General features: G+C 45.3%; 1 protein-coding gene across 1 annotated transcript in view; it reads right to left on the bottom strand.

Annotated features, from left to right (window-relative positions):
* Nucleotides 1-1,953: 1,953 nt before the first annotated feature.
* Nucleotides 1,954-20,773, bottom strand: part of LOC144763391 (heme-binding protein 2-like) — a 56,054-nt gene continuing 37,234 nt past the window's right edge. Inside the window, exons 2-4 of the mRNA XM_078648960.1 lie at nucleotides 7,876-8,005; nucleotides 6,915-7,089; nucleotides 1,954-2,343 (exon numbers count right to left, since the gene is read on the bottom strand). Coding sequence (XP_078505086.1) covers nucleotides 2,169-2,343; nucleotides 6,915-7,089; nucleotides 7,876-8,005 — 480 coding nt within the window. The 3' untranslated portion in view covers nucleotides 1,954-2,168. The remainder of the gene's footprint in view (nucleotides 2,344-6,914; nucleotides 7,090-7,875; nucleotides 8,006-20,773) is intronic.

Below are 20,773 nucleotides of genomic sequence, written 5' to 3'. Positions count from 1 at the left end.
CCCATCCTATATTTCTTAGACTGTCTTCACGGGGATGGACAGATAAGCTTTAATTGCCTGTCATCTATCCAACAAGGATAGATCCTATAGTAATCTATCCACCACTGTATGGTACACAAATAGCCATCTCTTCTCATATTCTCAAACTATTATTTTGAAATGTGCTGCTTGATGGTAGATCGGGATATTGGGGCACGGCAACTGCCCGCCTCACCTGTGGCAAGAAAAACACTCTAATTTCTCTGTACTTTGCCCTTTGTGTATAGAAAGATGTTTATTTCCTGCTACAGGTCGGCAAGCTCGACTTTTAGTATAGTGATAGAGAGTTTGGACAAGGTGAAGGAGCTGAGGGAGGATCCAAAGATGAAAGTGACATAGCCATGACAAGTACAGCAATGCCATCGTCACAGAGCGCTGTCTATATGATTGTGCAGCACTTCGCAATTAGTGAGATACCATCCCTTCACTATATTTTCAGACATAACACGGAGTACTTTAACTTATAAAAGGCCCATTGTAGCACGTAGTGCTTCTGAAGGAGAAGGGCTTGCTACTGTAGTAATGAGATGTTAACCAATTGCTTTTTAAGCCTGAGTTTAACCTTTCAGTTCTTGATTTCTCAATTGTAGTATTGTTTTGTTGTATAGTTACACAGCTCACACCTTTTTTCTGAGAAATGCCTCGCTAATTTAGCACAGCTACCAAAGTTGATCCAATGAAACTCTTAAGGACTCCAGACTACCGCTGTTGTGTGGACAGCAAGACACAGGCCAACAGGCTAAATTGTGACACTGGTATTTCCAGGCATCCTCTCCGAATATTGAAGCTACATTATTGAGATAGAGGTATACAAATATAGAGGACAAAATATTGTAAGGTAAGTATAGATTTTGTATACCTAAATTCACATAAATGTATCTTCACAATATCTATATATTTTTCTTCAAGGTACATAGATGTTAAGTTAGTAATACTAAATATATACTTCCTCTATATGCACTTACCTTTCAAACGTTTGTCCATGATCATCTTGTATCTCAATATTCTAAGTCTCAGTATTCAGGAATACAATCCTATTTCCAGGAAAAGGTTTTCTTCTGTTTCGAAGTAGGTGATACAAATACTTTTAAAAAACAGGATGGTTGTATGCAACTCCAACAGAACACCTGCTTGTCAAAATGTTTCTTCTTTACATCAAAGAAAAAGGACCAACGAGGGTTCTGCAACGGTGTTCATTGGATACCCTGACTTGTGAAAGTTGGAAGACTGAATATTTCCATCTCTAGCTAATAAAGTATGGGTTTACCTTACGGCAGTTAGGTACATCAACATTGTTGTAGACCCACTGAAATAAAATATTTGTAAATTGATTGCTAGTATGCTCTTGTGGGTTTCAGAATTTTGACAAATTAAGAATGTTACTTGTATCTTTCAAGTCATGTTGACTTTAATAGCACATTAATGCATTTGTAGATTCTATTTCAATCTTAAGACCATCATATGTCTTAATATGTCAAGCAGGGGCATTTTTGTCTGTAGGATGTTCTGGAGGAACATTTGCATACAATCCTATTGGTGGGAATTGTAAGGATGATTTTTCCTCAAAATCATAAAAAGTCAACATTAAGCTACATGATATAAACTCCTACCACTTAAAATGCTTACACCTCTAAAGTGGGATAATCTTTTACTGACTGACTTTATCAAATTGTACAAAATACTTACGAAGCTAAATATGTACAAAACCAAAAGTAAAGTGTACTGTCTGCTACAGTACAGCTTATATGTTTCAGTACCTACTATCCTACCTGGACTAAACTGGACAGAGCTATCATACTCTTATGTACAATACCTTCTGTTTTTGGCCCATGCCTAAAACAAAGTTTAAAAAGTACATTCGGAAATTGCCTTCTGGATTAGAAATATCCGGTAGCAAATAAACGAGGCAGTAAATACCAACAAGTTATTTATAGTTTATTAAATTGCAAAACAGTGCTATAATTTGGGCTTGGCCCAGCCATTATAGGAAAGGTATTCAAAAGAAAGCACCCAAACCTGACAGTGTACAAAAGATCTAGATTTCACTGACAATTCGACTGTGAAAATCAGTCTTTTTTCACTTTTGTCTCCCATCAGAGGTGAAAAATCAACATGGTTATGGTGAGCTATCACTCTGCTATATACCAGACTTCATTGTGCCTATTAAAGAGCATGAAGGGGGCGTCATAACCAGCCGTTATGAAGAAATCTTTTTGGAAAGGCTTTCCTAAAGTGTTCAGATCTTGAGACAGTTTCTCCGCCATCTCAACGAAATCAGATTTAAATGCATATCCGCCAAATGACCTGAAAAAGAAACAGAAACATTATACGTAAAGGGTGGGGCTTCCTTGTTCTTCAGTTTTTTGTTCTAGTAGTTTTCATGTACATCAATAAATGTACTGTAATTTGCGGGAAAACTCATTTTTAATTGATTATCAGCAGTACTTTGATTGCCAGATAAAACAATTTACATTAAAAACAATGCTTTTGGGAGTTGTACTCTTACTTAAAAATATATAAAGTCCAATACAAATCATATCCATGACCAACTATCGGCAGAAAGTTTTCAGTGAACATACTAGATTCTTGGGATCATTTAGAGGTTGACTGTAATTGAAAAAATTGCAGCTGTCCCATTTGAAAATGCTTTGGCCACTCACCACGATTAGAAGTCCTGGACCCACTGTGTTTCCAGTAGGGAAAACATCCTTACAGTTAGGGATCCACTGGATGACATGACATGATGTTAGAAGATCCAGCCTACAAAAGGGGGGCCTACCAATGTCATGTCTGTCATATATTTTCCTGCCCAAAGATCGCTATGTCAGTATAGTTGCGCAGGGCAGGAAAAACTATCAGTATTCCACATGCGCTGGGAGAAATGTACCAACATGTTTGGGACATTATTTTTTAATCTTAATTTGAAAAATATAAAAATAGGTCACCCGGGCTGCCATGTTGTAATAGCATGGTGTGAAGGCTGGCACTGACAGTTTTTGCCAGGAGTGCTCCCCCCCATGTCAGTGGAAGCACTTCAAAGAAAGATGTCTGCTATCTGGGTTGGGAGTCTAACTATGGCAGGTAAGCATTAGCGATTTGGGTAGAAATAGGTTATTATTCCCAAACAGATATTGGTAGTCAGGCAGACTGTTACCACAGATGGTAATACCACATTGGTTTCAGTGTACAAATCTTCTAGTTCAAAACTGAAGGAATTGGTATCAGCAAAAAAGGCCAAAATCGAATGTGGAAATTCATAAAGGAACAGACATTTCCACATATTATTTTCCATTCTGTAGCACCAAGGCGAATAGTTGCAATGCTACAACCTATAATTACTGATACCCAGGCATCAGTGATATAGTGAACGGTATTACCACACAAAAATCACCACGGTGGTCATGTTGATGGCCAGAGGACCTCGGTTGCTCTCCTTTTTGGAGGCAGCATGGTGACCCAAATCATGTTTCAGGCGAAACCCTATCAGTATATAATATAGTGTGCTGCTGTTGATTCATTGTACAACTTTGAGCCAATTTGTTCTTCAAAGCGAAACGTCCTATCCAAGAAATGCAAGTTTTTTTCTACTCATGGTTTGCCTAAATATACATTCTCAAAAGTTGAAAAAAAAATGATATTCAAGATTTAGATTTCCTGTTTTTTTCTAAACCTTAATGACATTGACAGTGTAACAACCCTAATAGATAGGTTGTACCCAACATAAATAATCCTGCTTTTTGCTTGTACCAGGCATCCACCCTATAATACCAGTCTGATATATTGGCATATGAGAAAGCTAGCCTGATCACCAACTTGTAATCTCATTCTTGAACATGAAGACTGAGAAAGTATATTTTGTATCTTGCTTTCCCAGTGTTCTGTGCGTCTTTGTTAATCTGTATGATGCTACATGGAATGTTGCTAAGAATAGGAGTGCACAGCTTTGCAACGAGAGGAATTATTATTAGACCTTCCCAACAGAGATTAACTACAGTCCCAAATAGGCATTTTGAAATAAATAAAGCTTTTGTAAGAATGTTGCCCAATTGGTCACAGGACCCAGCTGATAATATCTGACACAAACCTGTTATAAGAGTCTTAAAACATATATACACAGGATAGATCAATATAATAGGTTTCTGCATGCTTATTTAGTATATTTAAACATTGTGCTTTTTTTATTGTTATCGTTTTTTTAGTGTATTTTATGCATTTAACATAAGAACAGAAAAACAGTGTGACACTTTAGTATCACACATGTTGTTTGGTGTAATCAGAATATTCAAGCATGGCAGACCCCATGGGGAAACTGTGTTTACTACGCTGTCATTACATCGCTGTACCATTACAACGAAGTTGTTACAACGACCGCGTTGTTAGTACGCGATGCATTTACATCGCAAGTCATTACAACGACTTGCACTAGGCAGCACTGAGGTACTGAAAATGAATTCCAACCCCTTCACCGACTCTTGAGCAAACTGAAGTAGGAATAGTAATTAATACTATTCCTAAGTCCAGCGCGCCCCCAAGTGCAAGTCGTTGTAATGACTTTCGATGTAAATGCATCGGGTATTAAAAACGTGGTCGTTGTAACGACCGAATTGTAAAAGCACGCAATGTAATGCATCGCATTGCAATGTACCATATTCCCATCATGACCACCTGCGACATTAGTCCAAGTTTCTGAAGTCTCTCCATTGACTCCATATTTGACCAAATTTCCAGGGACAACACCCTCGCCTTGTACACTGCGTTTGGCCTGCATACATCAGTACACACCTGCCTTCCAAAGCAATATTGTTGGAGGCTCCCCAATCTGGGCTATAGCGCTCTTCCTAATTAGGAGCACTGTGGTATATTATTGAAACTACTGAGAATCCTAGTTCCTTATCCAGGATTGATATGTGAATAAATAATAAATGAATTAATCGCAGAATAAATCTTCCTTTTGAAATGGGTCCTTGATAACTATTGCTGTGGAAGTCAGGGCTACACTTCCCCACATGGACCATTTGTGTCTAGCATGAAGAACAGCATCATGTCATCAGCATAGAGGGAGATGACATCCTCTAACTCTGGGCTTCACCGCAAGCCCCAATCTCTGCATCTACCCGTATCCAACAGGCCAGGGGCTATAGCAGCAGGGTAAACAAATGGCTGGCAAGTGGGCATCCTTGTTTTGCCTACCCCTTCCCAAAATAAATTCCCACAACATAGTGATGTTTCTTGCTACCGAACTGGGGTACAATAAGCGAATCCAAGTTTTAAACTCTCTCAAATCCCATTTCGACCAGAAACTCCAAAAAATAGCTCCACTTGACTGACTCAAAGACCTTTTCAGCATCTAGGCCAACAATACCAAAGGTTCCCTCAGGCCCTATTATTTTGTGAGACATCCAAAAAGCCACCATAAGTCATGACGGGTGGATCGTATATGCTTGAACTTGTCGGGAGCAATTCATTTGTCAATCATTTGTATTAAAAGGTTAACCAGGACATTCACCTCAGTGATAGGTTGCTGGGATGCCCACTGATCTGGAGGAATGCCTTTCCTATGAAAGAGTACAATCGTAGCTGTTCTAAGATCCAGGGGAAGCTGCACCGGCAACTGGCATGGATTGGGGGTTTGGGAGCAGGGGCAGGAGGAAGCTGGGAGGAACCTCCATAGTCCCTCGCTCTGGCCAGAACAGAAGGCAGACCCAGGCTCCCCATAGCCAATCACAACACTGCAATGCAGCATTGTGATTGGTATGAGCGCTGCAGTTCTGCGCTCAGCCAGGAATGGGAGCCTGGGCATGTTCTCCGAGCAGGCTGTAATGCAGCCTGCATGGAGAACATGCAAAGTGTGCATGAATGTTCGGATTGCCTGAGAGAGCCCACCAAACATTCATGCGCACTTACACAGTGTGCTCACCACTCCCACTGCACCTGTAGTCAGAGCAGCGCTGCCCCGTCCTGAAAAGCTGCTGCAGCAGGACAAAATAAAATGATAACAAGATTTCTTATCATTTTATTTTTCCTTTATTTCACTGCTAAAAAGCAGTGGGGCGACTCCCCTCCGCATTAGTGCAGGAGCCGCCACAGACCTTCCACCCTGGTTTCATACAGCATGTTATGCACCGGTTCACCCACTAGTCTTCCAGTAAACTTGAGGAATTAGAGTGGGAAGCAATTAGGCCCAGGGGCCCGTCTCCTCTGGAGCTATCAAATTGCCTTTCAGAGTTCTTCAATACTGGTCGCCTTATCTAATGCGATCAAGTAGTTCCAGCTAAGCATAGGAATTGGTACATTTCCCACAAGTTTCCTGCTGAGCAAAACTGAATGACAGCATGAGATGTAACGCAAAGACGAAACTTTTTTTTTTTTTAAAGAGTCGGAGTGCTGACCAGAGATTAAGAAGGGAAGACCCATGCTCATGGTCTCTTACACAGTAAACATATACAAATAAATTGCAACTGAACCTGAGGGTTGCAGTGCACATCCTGATGTTTTAATAAAGAAGCTACTTGTTTGTAAAGAAATGTCCAGACTAACACAGGGGCACGGCGGACGGGCAAAGTCCGTCTGCCATCCTAATCGGCCCCAAGGTTTGGTAACACACAGTGGTCGCACCACCGTTGAACCCAAGTACATACTTTGACAATTTATACCAGTAATTTGAGCTCTCCTCCGATCACTTGCATTGTCATCAAGTTCATAACATCCATTTTAATTGTATATGTTTTTTCCTTAATCTGCCTTCCGTCAAATTCCCAGAGAAAGCCGCCCTTTTACATTCATTTACTAAACTTTAAAATGCTGTAGTCTTCGGAGCGGTGCTTATACAAAGGTAAGATGGACCATTAGTAGAAAATAAACTCATCTCCACTTACTTGACATAAACAGTTTGCGCTGGTGTTGAGGAAAGATAAACTTCAGGGTTGGTCGGTGTGGGTGGATCGTCCACGGCAAATGGTACGAAGAAGGACATTGTAATATCTGAAACATTTTTTACCCCCACAGGATTCACACGTGAAAGGACAGGGACAGTCATTGGAATTTTAATACCTTGAAAACGTGGAAGAAAAAAAATATCTTAGCCAGCAGATCAATTTACATACCCTGTTTACTAAACAGTGAAACAATGCATTTAAACACCACAACATCATATTTTTCTTCCGCTGATTGCCCTCTTTGACTGCCACCTTCTGGCTCAAATAGTAGCAGGGCATGACAGACATGGGATGGTTCTTAAGACTTCCATGGTGGATACAAGAAACAGTAGCTGCCGCAGTTTCTCTAGTGAGGTCTGCATCGCCTTCTAACCTGCTATTCACACTCCTATGAAGTTCAGTGTCAGTCAGAAGACTTCCCTACCCATCACTATGGAAAATAAAAATGGGTGCCCCACATGCAGTACTTAATTTGTAAAATATTAAGTGCCATGGCTCTGACCAGGAAGCCACTGGAGCTTGCACCACCCATTGCCTTTGTCATTGCTGCCAAAACACCTACTAACCATCTCTCTCGCATATAAATGTGACAGTTCAGATTATTCCAGGTCCCCAAAGCTATAGGAATAGCTGGGGAGGCAAGTACTAGCAAGTGCTTAATTTGAGCCAGTGCTTTCCGATGCTCAGCACCGACACTTAATTGGTTTCCGGTGCTCGGCACCGGCACCTAATTCTCAACTCCATATGTGGAACAGTCAACCACATGATAGTGCGATGGGTGGTGCAAGCTGCAGAGGCCTCCTGGTCAGAGCCCCGGCACTTAATATTTTACAAATTAAGCACTGCCTCATTAGACATTTACATCCTATTTCCGCACATACCTAAGAAGGTTTATGTTTACCTGCTGAATTTTTGCCATCAATGTAATGGAAAAGACGCCAAAATCCTTCCACGATCGCATGGCTATAGGACTTTCCTTCAACCAAGGTAGAAACCCAGCGGCTGGATTCATAATTACGTTCTTCAAAGGTCTGAAAACAAACAACAGTTCTTCAAAGGTCTGAAAACAAACAACAGTGGAAAATGGCACACACTAACAGGGAAATGGGAACGCTTGTTTTCACCCGCCCTAAAAGTCTCACATTCAAAGCAATATTAGTTCAAAAATGCAGAACTGGCTGAATAGGTTAATACTATACCTAGCAACCAATTGACTAAAAAATGCTGGTGAAGTGGCATTGAATTAGGTGACTCATTCATTTAGGTGATGGGAGAATGAACAATTTTTAGGAAGGGGATATAGGTTTGAAAAGCAAGTGAGCCCATTAAAATATAGAGAGGCATTTGTTAGTCAGGTGAGTACAGATCAAAAGAGGGTGACACCTACCAGGTGTGGGTGAGTTGGGTATGGGTTGCAGGGATCCCTATGCAAGTAGGACAGTGGTTTTTCAGAGGGTTTCAATACAAGAGAAAAGATCTTGTCAAACTAAAAAACGAAAGGCGTGATATAGAGTTCGGTGGATTGGCTTCTGCATTACAAATGTCACTGGTATTTCGTCGGCTGAATTACAAGTGCACTATATACTATGGCACTTGTAAGTGGGCAGACAGGATATTTGTCGCGTTTGTGACGGAGTAACCCACCCACCAAATCCTATACCAGGCCCCAAGTTCTATTTCTCAGTTTGACTATTAGTATTACATACCTCCAGGCACCTTTACAACATGGACACTATAGGTCAGAAAATACCCGGAGAAGCAGAGTTCCCTTCAGGTCATGAAGTGCAAGCTAAATATTGAGAACTGGAGTTGGAGATAATTCGAGAGCCTATATTCAGTCAATTAACACGAATTTGAGAAATTCAGCTATTAGGAGGGAAAGGAACCAATCAAACTTTTTAGAACCATCACCATAAAAGCAAGAAATGAGAATTCCACAAAAAGGATGATTTCGCAATTATTACTAGGAAATAAGGGTTTCAGGCACCCCTACATTAGATATGTTAGTGGAATGTGTAGATCTCAAGTTGGTCCTTGTCAAATCTAAGTAGCTTATCCAGTCCTGTGTTTTTGTGTAAGAAACTCATGGATATATAATGAAATAAATTAAAAGTAAAAAGTACATGTAACAACTATCTGAAAAAACACGTGGCTGAACGAACTTAAATCTGGCAGTTAGGAGTGAGATGCGGGACATCTTTATATCATGGCATCTACTAGCCCAGCTACGTTTCGGCAGTGTATTCACCATTCTTTCAAAGAGTGGACAGGCAGAACAGAGGTGCCATGCTGCATCACAGAATACTTCCTTGCTGTCCTGTGGAAGAACTCTGCCACTGTACAATTGTCTTCACGCAGGCATTGTGCACCCCATTAACTTGGACAGCAATGAAAGGCTTTGGGCTAAAAGGGACAGCACAAACCACATACTCGCTTTTAGTGTGAAAAAGGCAGCTTTATTGAAGACAGGTACACATCGCAATAATTTTACTCTAGCCCTTTATATCTAGATCTCACAATACATTATTTCGCCTAACCTTCCCTACCCCCACACCTACGTTGTTCACTCCCTTTAATATCCTTATCTTGCAACTGTAACTTATCCAGTGAAATTGAACTGTCAACCTTTACATCGATAAACACTTTAATCTACATCTATTATCATGTAAATATCTACGTATTTTAACTCTTAACTTTACCTTTGCTCCTCCAGGTTTAGCTTGATTACCACTCCCTCATTGTCCTGCTTCCCTTAAGTTCACCACCATCATCATCTTAATGTATAACCATGGCAAGTGAAACTGCCTACCACCACTCAGAAAAGGCCTATCCCCTACCTCTCCTTTTGTGACCCCCCCATCACCCCACTCCCAGGAACCTCCCTTTGCTTCACACCCGACAGTGCTGCCTCAAGTGCTTCTCTGATCTGAACCAGGTAGAGCTCCATTTCATACACTGATAAATGAACCCCATCTCCTCTGAAACAATATGGTGCATGGAATCTCTGCTCAGAATGGTCCACCCAGACGAACCCTTCCTCTCTGCAAAAAAACCTCTCATCCCTGTTGATCTTTCTTCGGTCTTTGTTGATAGCACTGGGCTTTGCTGCCCCCCCTAGTGTTCGGGCCACTGCCTCCTAATGTCCAACATATCCCTCTTCATATCCTTTAACAGGGCAAGGCACTTTCAAACCACCAAATAATTTTCCCCTAGATTCTTGCCAAATCCTTTTGCATGACCCAAAGCAACTGATGAGCATTCACCTCTGCCCTATGTACAAGACAAACAACTGCCCCCTTCTTGACCCACTCACTACCCTCCTTTCTGCTCCCCACTGCACTGGCACACATCCATGGGAGAGAAAACCAGGAGTTGCACTGTCTTTCCCAGCGCCCTTTGATCTGCCTTGGATTGTCGGACATACAGTTTGAACCCTAGGATCACGTGCAACACATCTCTCCACTCCAGGCACAGGATTCCCTTCCTACACGGCTGCTCCGAGACCCGAAAAGCCCTAAAAAGCATCCAGGATATTAAAGTCGAAAAAAGCACCCATTCTCTCTTGTCCCTGCATATTTCGGCCAATATCGCTATTATTTTACCAAGCAACCTCCTTGACAAAGGCTTTAGCAGCCGAGGCCGCCAACACCTCTCCCTATACCATACCTCTAACATTCTCCTACCCAGGTCCCCAGCCGTGGGTGTGTATCCCCATAAAAGTAATTCCAGCCATTGTGACCTCCAAGAGATTCCTGTCATTCAGCTTGAGGATGTACTGAACTACATCCTCTTCCCTGTCCCACAGTTCTGTCCTCCGCTTGGCCACTCTTGCCTCACATTACTTCCAGGCCAAAGCATATGCTTTCCTGGTGGATACGGTTAGCGACCCAACCACCAACTATAGCATCCTATGCTCAACATGTGTGTGTGGGACCATTGTCTTGACTTTATCTGCTTCCGTGGCCTGCTCATGCAATCTCTCCCACTGTGAACGAGACAAAGCATCTGCAATGTCATTTTACATGCCTGACACGTGCTTAGCCTTAAAGGCCACATCATGTCTCAAACGACAGAATACGATGACGTGCAGCAGTTTAAGTACCTGTTCATCTATTGCTGACTGCCTGTTCACTACAAGCACCACTGACATATTATCTACTCTGAATACCACCATCAAGCTCCTGTCCCCATAACATCAAGCCTAACCCTAGAGGAAACAATTCCAGGAAAGCAATGCTTCTATCGCGTGCTTTCAGGCCACTGGCCATTGTCTGCATGGTTCACTGACTAAACATCGACCACAAAATGTAGATGTAAAAAATATCGAGGTAAAAATATAGAATGCAAAAATATAGACTCCCTATACTTAAACAGGTACATACCAAAATATCGAACAAAAAATATTGATGTCAAAAATGTAGTTGTACAAAATATCGATGTATATATAAAAAAAATATATATATAAAAAAAATATATATGTATATAAAATCAAATAATAAATGTTAAATGATAAAATTAATTAGAAAAATAATTAGATTTAACATACATTTTAACAGATAACAAATAAACTAAATTAAAAAAAGTTCACACATACATAATAATTAATAGATATTTACTTTAAAACAATTAAAATATTAATTGGAATGTATTTTATAATGTTACAATTATATAAAAATTAACATTATATATCTGTATAACAATAACATACAATCTAATAACAAATCTAATAAAAAACAATCTATTAAAAATTAAAACAAACTATTTAAAAATCTTTAAACTTAAATTTCCCACTCTAGTCAGTGCAACAGTAGGCAAAGTGTTGGATATCAAAACGGTAAAAATTGCTATTCCCACTCCAATGAGTGCAACAGGAGGGAAAGTGTTGAATATTGGAGGGGTAAAAATTACTATTCTCTCCAGTGAGTGCAACAGTAGGGAACATGCTGGATAGAGGAGGGTAAAAATTACTATTCCGACTCCAGTGAGTGCAACTGTAGCGAAAGTGTTGGATATCGAAGGGGTAAAAATGACTACTCCCACTCCAGTGAGTGCAACAGTAGGGAAAGTATTGCATAGTGGAGGGATAACATGTACTATTCCCACTCTAGTCAGTGCAACAGTAGAGAAAGTGCTGGATACTAGAGGGGTAAAAATTACTTTTCCCACTCCAATAAGTGCAACAGTAAGGAAACTGTTGGATAGCAGAGGGTTCAAAATTCCTATTCCCTCTCCACTAAGGGGTCGATTCCGATCTGGGTCGGAAAGCTCTCCGACCAAGCCAGATCCGGAGTGTTTTCCGACCGAGACAGGCTCTTGCAGTCGGACCGAGCGAGTACAATGCGGCCGCATGCTGCCGAACTCGGTTCTGTTGGACTCCCATAGAAGTCAATGGGAGCCGGTCGTACGACGCGTACATGGGCTCCCATTGACTGAATGGGTACGTCTTGCACAAGGACGCCCCCTACATTGGGTATGCGTCGGTGCCATCCTAGCCGTACATGCCTGTGTTGGGAAGACCCTTGGGTCTCCCCCAGTGTCCGAGTCGGAAGGCTGCGGGTGATGGGGGTCCGGACCCCCAAAGGCAGCTTCCCGGACGTTTTGAGAGCCGGAAACTTCAGCTCGATCCGGCTGTCCGACGTGTGCATCGTACTGGCTCGGTCGCAATTCGCCTCCATTGCACGGCACGGTTTGCTTACGGACGAGGTGTACAGAGCGGTCCGGACCTGGAAACGATTTGGTCGGTGATTTTGCGTTTCTCGCATTGTACTTGCTCACTCAGCTGTACGAGTCAGGCGCAGAACACGCGTACGGCTCGTACTTTTTAAGGCTGGATCGCGTTCGGGGACCTTCCGAGCGAGATCGGAATCGGCCCCTAAGTGTAACAGTAGAGAAAGTGTTGGATAGCGGAGGGGTAAAAATTACTATTCCCACTCCAGTGAGTGCAACAGTAGGGAAAGTGTAGGATAGTGGCAGGATAACATTTTCTATTCCCACTCCAGTTAGTGAAACAGTAGGGAAAGTTTTGGATTACAGAGGGGTAAAAACTAATATTCCCACTCCAGTCAGTTCAAAATTAACAACAAACAAAATATTAACAATTTTTAAAAAAAGATAAAAAATATATAAATATGTAACCAAATAAAATACAAATATATTTAATATTAAAAACTGTAAAAATAAAAACATATAGGGGCTCATTATGATAGAGGATTTTCCGCATCCTCCGGGCCGGCGGAAGCCACCGCCGGCCCGGAGGATGCGGAAAATCCTCTGCAGACCCACCAAAGACCCACCGCCACATTAGGATGGCTGGTGGGTCCTGGTTTCAGTCCGCCGCTTTTCCGCCGCGGTTGACTTACAACCGCGGCGGATAAGCTGTAACATGGCTGGCGGTGTCTATCAGACACCGCCAGCCATATTAGGATGGAGTAAAAAGTATGCTTTTCCACGGCGGCTTTTCCGCCGTGGAAAAGCATACGGACCTTCACTTCGGGGGCCCGTTGCGGGCCCCCTGGGTGAAGGGTGCACATGGGGGGTACCTATGGTACCCCCCTGCATTTACGTGCACAAAGCGGCAGGCACCGCGCGGTGCCTGCCGCTTTGTGCACGCAAATGCTGTGCATGCATTATTAACATTGCGGCAGGTGCAGCTTGAAGCTCCACCCGCCGCAATGTTAAAAATAGAGGATGTGACCGCCACCCTGGCGGTCACATCCTAATCTGTATGGAGGGACCGCCGGTGCCCCTGCGGACGGTCCCTCCTACTCTATGGTGGCGGACGGACTCAAGTCCATCCGCCATCATAATCGGCCCCTTAATGTTAAATACATATGACAAATACCTACAAATATTATATTAAATACAATTTAAAATAATTCTCAAACAAAGAAATATTTTTAATTAGAAATTATTTAGAAACAAAAACATTATTACATACATTTATTTTTTGCATTTCCTACCCTGTAACACCACACAATTCACAACCCACATCTAACAATTTTTTTTAAATGTACCTCCATAATTAATTATCAATTAGACTCATAAAAATTAATTACCTTTCCAAACTTTACCCCTGTAATCCCCACAAACCACAATTAAAATTAAATTGTTAATACATTAATTACACAATTAAAATGTATTTTCAATAAAAAACGAATAGTATTTAACAACTAATTATGAAGTAAAATTAACTTACTCCCCACCCTTTACCCCTATAAAACTAAAACCCCACACACAAAAATATACAATTAGCTAAATTAAATATCAATAAATTACCATTATTGATCAATTATTAATTAAACATAAATTACTTCCCACCCTTTACCCCTATAAACCCCACAACCCGCACCTAAAATTATTTACACAATTTCATTTATTTAATTTTCAATTCATTAATTTCAATTAACAACTAATTATTCATTAATTAAAAATAAATTACTCTCCACCCTTTACCCCCAAAACCCCACAACCCGCACCTAAAAACTGACACAATTACCATAACTAATTACCAAATAATTAATTGACAACCAATTAATATTTAAATAATAAATTACTTCACACAATTAACACTATAAAATCTCAATTAAATAAATATTAATAAATAAAAAAGAATCAATAATTTATTATAATTAAAATACTTCCCATCCTATTCCCCTATAAACACACAACCTGCAACGGAACTAAAAAATGCAAAATGTAATTGAAATAAAATTGATAACTACTAAAAATGTAACATGTATTAAAAACAAAAACAATACTTATACAAAAAAGTCATATATTTAAAATATATACTAAAATATATAACACTAATTAAAAAAATTGCTATTTTACACAACTGCATTTTTGAAAACGATATTAATTACTTCTATATTTTTAAAAACAATATTTCTTACCTTGAAATCGATATTCTTGACCACGATATTCTTACTGTCGATATTTCTGTCCCGATATTTACAACTCGATATTTGTGTTAGTCGACATTTCTAACTCAATATTTTGTCTGAATACCGCTCTGCACATGCTCTGCCTTGCCCGTAAAGGCCAAAGCCTATACCCTCAGATGCATCCAAGTACATCTGAACATCCCACTCACATTCTCTGGGTGCTATTTTATTTTATTTTTTTTAAATAATTTTTATTGTAGTCATGCCTGTACAGGTCGTTACATATAGAAGTAGCATCATAAAATTTAGCAGATACACAATATGCTTCGTCAATCAGTACACAGCCGTCATGCCCACAACCCGGGGGTTGGGCGGCGATGTTGTCTCAGCTCTTCCATGCCTGACGTTCAATATTGAGGAGTGGTTAGTGTCCGGATTATGTGCATAACTACTTTTATAGTCCTACTGAACTACGCGCTAATCCCCAACTCCCATTCCCTGCGCAAAACCTAAAACTCCCCTCCCCATCCCGTCCCTCACACCACCCCCCGCCTAAGGCCACGTTGCGATCATTTCTGGATTGCTGGCGCCAGCCCCCCTGCATACCTGCTGCTCCTAGGGCCTCAGCCTGCCTCCTCCGCCCCATCCGCCCTGGGGACCCCCTCTTCGTCATCAGCCTCGCTGTCCCTAAGTGCCTGCACCATTACTTCCCATGAGGTCGCAGTGTCAGCTGCTGTCTGGCTAGGGGTCCTGCGCGCAAGCTGGTACCTATGTGTGCTGTCAGCCGTAGCCCATTTTAGAAATTCCTGCCGCCACCTCCGCGGAGTTGGCCCCACTCTCGACTTCCAGTTTCTAGTGATCTCCCTCTTAGCCACCATCAGTCCCATGTCGATAAACTTACTCGTGAGTTTATTTTTGGGGGTATGGGGAAACCAGTGCAAAAGACATTCCGCTGGTCCATATTCTATGGATCTTTCAGTCACCTCATTCAGCACCTCCCCAACTTCTTGCCAATAATTCCGCAGGGCCGGGCATGCCCACAACATGTGCACTAGCTCGGCCCCCTCTTCCGGGCATCGGGGACAGGTCGCTGTCCCATCGCCAAAATACCGCCTAATTCTACCCGGGGTCATGTACGCCCTATGCAACACATAGTAGTGGATCAGCTGAAACCTAGCGTTTCTCGTGCTGTTGCGAGCCCTACGGACAAGCTGTGCCCACGTCGTGTCAGGTACGTCCCTTCCCAGGTCCGCCTCCCACTTGGCTTTTAGGGATGTGAGAGGAGGGATATTCTCTCTAATCATTCGATTATAGAGGCACGTTACCGCCTTGATCGTGCCCGCCGCCATCATGGTGTACTGGCACGCCGCTGCCGTCCCAGGTTCCTCAAGTCCCGTACCCCAGTGGGCCTGCATCGCCCTGGTTACTGCTGCATGAAGCAGAAATCCCCCTCTCGGGATGCCGAAGCGTTCTATTAACTCCTGGAACGGGAGCACTGCGCCGTTTTCAAAGAGGTCTCCAACCACCTGTATTCCTGCTTCCTCCCACTCCTGTAGGCGCGACCAGTCGCCGCCATGTGGTAAGACCGTTAGCATGCCCAGGGGGATCTCAGGCGCATATGGGCGCTGGATACCCGCTCTCTTTTGGGCCCGGTTCCAACATTGACGGTACGTGCGCTGCTCCAGCGACAGATCCCGACTGTCCAACCGCTGCCGGAGGACTATATATGCCAGGACGTGTCTGGGCGTCCCTCGCAAGCTGTCATCCTCTGGGCCCCGAAACACCCTCGCTACCTCCTGCGTGAAGACTTGCAGTTGGGCCGCTAGGTAATAGAGCTCAAAGTCCGGCACCGCCAGACCCCCCTCATCTTTCGGGCGAGAAAGCGTGGCCAGCGCTACTCTGCACCGTCCCGCTCCCCAAATGAACGTCGTAATTTGAGATTTAAATAGTCTAAAGAAGGAGCTAGGTAGCCAAATTGGGAGCGTCCGGAAATAATACAATAATCTCGGTAGGGCAACCATCTTCAGTAGGGAAATCCGGCCCGCTACCAAAAGTGGTAGCGTGGCCCAGAAGGCCATGCAGCCCTTCAGTCCGCGTACGCAGCGCCCCAGGTTGCCCTCAAGCAAGTCCTCCGGCTTATGGTAAATATGGACCCCCAGGTATTTAATACAGGTAGGGTTCCAGGCCACCTCCGACCGGTGTTGCGGCTGGGCAGCGCCCTCCAGCAGTGGGAACAAACTCGTCTTGGGCCAGTTGACTCTTAGGCCCGACATCTCTCCGAAGCTCTCCAGTAGGGCTTCCGCTCTCTGCAAGTCCTCAACACCGTCGCAGAGGAACAGTAGTAAATCATCGGCATATAGCGAGATGAAATGTTGCCCGTCTCGGGCCCGCACTCCGCGGATGTGCCGCCCCGTTCGGGCCGCAGCCGCCAGCGGCTCAATAGCCAGCGCAAATAGAAGCGGCGAGAGGGAGCAGCCCTGTCGAGTGCCCCGCTCCACTGGGTAGCGTAGGGACACCGTCGGTCCCACCCGCACCCTTGCTATCGCCCCCGCATAAAGGACCTTCGTCCAATGAATATAACCAGCTCCCAGCCCAAAGCGCTCCATGACAGCATAGAGGTAGTCCCACTCGAGGCTGTCGAAGGCCTTTTCAATGTCGACCGAGAGAACCAGCTCCGTCCCTGCTCCGCCGTCTAGCCCGTTCATGAGACGGACAAGCCTTCTGATATTTATTGTGGTGTTGCGCTTTGGTATAAAACCGTTCTGGTCGTCGTGCACAAGCCCCGTCATGTGAGGCAGGAGCCTCGCCGCTAGTATGGAGCTTAGGATCTTATAGTCCGCGGTGAGCATAGAGAGTGGTCGATAGGACGCTGGGTCACTACCCTCCCTGCCGGGCTTCAGTAGCGGGACCACTAATGCCTCCCGCATCGATTGCGGTAGTCGGCCCGTCGCCTTGGCCTCCTTATAGACGGTCAGGAGTCGCGGTGCCAGTATGTCCAGATATTTGCTATAGAATTCTATGGGGAGCCCGTCTATTCCCGGCGATTTGTTCCTTGCCATGCGCCGCACCGCCGATCGTATCTCCCCCACGTCAATGTCCGACCGTAAGCCTTTCGCCTGCTCAGCTTCCAGCCGGTGTAGGGGTAGGTCAGCCAGGAAGGGTTCTACCAGCCCCGTCCTGTCTCCCGGAGCACTCTTGTACAGGCCCTCGTAATATTCCTGGAAGCCGTCGACTATGCCCAGTTGAGTGTGTTGTATCACGCCCGCCGTATCCCTTAGTTGAAGTATGGGAGCGCATCGTCTTGTGGGGTTCGAGAGCCATGCCAGGAGGGTGCCCGCCTTATCGCCGTCAACATGGGAGCGCAGCACATATCGCTTGTAGTCAAAGGCTCGGAGCCTCTCCACTTCAACGGCTACCGCCTCCCTAGCCGAACAAAGTATCTCCTGGAGTTCTGGGTGTCCAGGCCGCCCCCTTTCCGCCTCCCTCAGCTTTGCATCCGCCTTAGCCAAGTCGCCCAGCAACACTTTCCGCACGCCTACATAATCCTTGATACAGATACCCCTCACCACTACCTTAAAGGCGTCCCATTCCGTCGCTCTAGAGGCCGCCGTCCTTTCATTCTCCGTGAAATATAAGGCCACTCCGTCCGCTAGGGCCTCCCCGAAGAGGGGGTCCTCTAGGGTCTCAGGCCGCAGTTTCCAGAGCGGAACCCTGGGCTTCTCTGCTATCCACGCTAGCCGAACCAGGAGTGGATTATGGTCCGAGATCGTCCTTGACAGGTACTCCGATCCAGTGACGCATGGCAGCACCCCACGGGAGCAGAGTATCGTGTCCAATCGGACATGCAGATCATGCAGTCCAGAGAAAAATGAATAATCCCTGTCAGTCGGGTGTTGCCCTCTCCAGACATCTACAAGTCCCCAGCTCTCCTGCCATTCCCTCCTACCTCTAGACAGCCTGTAAACTGGAGAGTCACGTAGAGGGGGGTGGGACCTATCCAGCAAGGGGTCGGCAATGGAATTAAAGTCGCCCCCCAGCAGGACCGGGCCCGCCAGGGAGTGGGCCAGCGTCCCTGAGAGTGTCGCGAGGAAAGCCAACTGGTCCGTGTTTGGGGCATAAATACTAGCTATCACAATATCTCTACCTTCTAGCTTCCCCTCCGCCACCACATACCTCCCGTCTTGGTCTACCCATTGGCGCGTGAGTTGGAAAGGCGTGCCTGCTCTAACCCATATGAGTACTCCCCGCGCATAGGCCGAGTAGCTGGTGTGAAAAACCTGTCCCCGCCATCGCCTTTGTAGCGCCGCCCCCTCTTGTCGTGTAAGATGCGTCTCCTGCAGCATCGCGATGTGTACTCCCCTTCGCACTAAATAGGCATGTACTTTGTGTCTGCGCTGCATAGTATGTAGGCCTCGGACATTCCAAGTAATACAGGTCAACCCATTCACATTAGCCATTGTCCCAGCAATCCGGTCGAAACACTCCCTCCAGCTCCAGCCCTTCGACGGTGGTGGTGCCCCCCCTGAACAAAACAAAACTTCTCAACAGCCCTTCCCATGGTACACCCAGGGTCAACAACTTCGAGAAAAGTAAACAATCCCCAACTGTGGAGCCCCCCCCCTCCCCCAGAACAGGCCCCAATATCGAGATATCAGTCCCCATCCAAACTCCCACACCTGATGACCCAGGTCTCAACTACACAGCCGTAGCTGTGGGTGCCTTAAGGGCCTACGGAGCGCGGCGTCGTCCAGAGGGGGGCTGCGCCGCCCAGCTCCTCGCTTCCTCCCCAATTCCCCATAACCACCCTGCCCTGAACCCCTCGGTGTGCCCGACCCCCGCTATGTGCATAGGCAATGGTTCCCCTCCCAGCCCTTCAAACATTACCCACTCAGCAATGCCAGCAGTTCATATATTCAGGATCTCGTCCGCCGTCTGCGGTGTCACCAGCGGTCCCTCTGTGCGTTGAATCCCCGAAAGATCCGACTCCGAGCCAGAGGCCGATACATGAGTGTCCGAGTCCGTGGCCCCTCTAGATCCGGGGCCCTCCGCCCGTCCGAGCTTCTCCACTTCCAGCAGCGCGGCCTGCCGTTCCGCTTCAGTCTGGGAGGCCGTCGGTCCCAGCTTCCCCCGCCCTCGTTTCCATAGTCTCCTCGATTTCCGCAGCCGTTTGGGCGAGCGTTCCCGCTCCTTCTCCCGCTCTTCTCTTGCCTTGGCGCCGTCAGTCCCGGCCTTGTATGTCTCCCACCAGTCTCAGGCTTCCGCTGACGTTGCAAAGAAGATCGCCTTGTCGTCCACTACCACTCTTAGCCTGGCTGGGAAAAGCAAGGAGTAGGCTATTCCTTCATTCCGTAGCTCCTTCTTGATTGTGAGGAAGGAGGCCCGTTGCTTCTGCGTCTCGAAGGTGAAGTCCGGGAAAAGTGTGACTCTGCTGTTCGCTATCTGGTAAGGGCCATCCTCTCGAGCTTTCCGCAGGAGCAGATCTCTGTCCTTGTGGTGTAGTAACTTGGCTATGATCGGTCTGGGTGGGAGCCCGGGCTTGGGGGGTCCTGAGGGGACTCTATGAGCACGCTCCAGGGTGAAGAATGGCGAAAGCCCTTCCGGCGCCACCACTGTTTTCAGCCATTCCTCCATGTAGGCAATCATGTCCCCCGTCCCCTCCGTCTCCGGCACGCCTACGATCCGCACATTACTGCGTCGGCTTCTATTTTCTGCGGCCTCCGCTCGCCGTTCCAGGGTGCGTATGCGGTCCAGGGCCTCAGTTAGCTTACTCTCCATCGCCTTGTGAGCCGGCGCCAGGTCATTGAGCACCGCTTCAGCATCCTTGACCCTGTCCTTTAGCTTGCCGTGGTCCGCCCGGAGCAAGCCCAGCCCCGACGCCACCTGCGCTATATCGTTATGCAGCGCGTCTCTAGTGGC

This window comes from Lissotriton helveticus, chromosome 6 (genome assembly GCF_964261635.1).
Source record: "Lissotriton helveticus chromosome 6, aLisHel1.1, whole genome shotgun sequence".
In the NCBI taxonomy this organism is placed as follows: Eukaryota; Metazoa; Chordata; class Amphibia; order Caudata; family Salamandridae; genus Lissotriton; species Lissotriton helveticus.
Note: the sequence above shows the minus strand (reverse complement) of the source record. Positions and strands in the feature narration are given on the sequence as shown.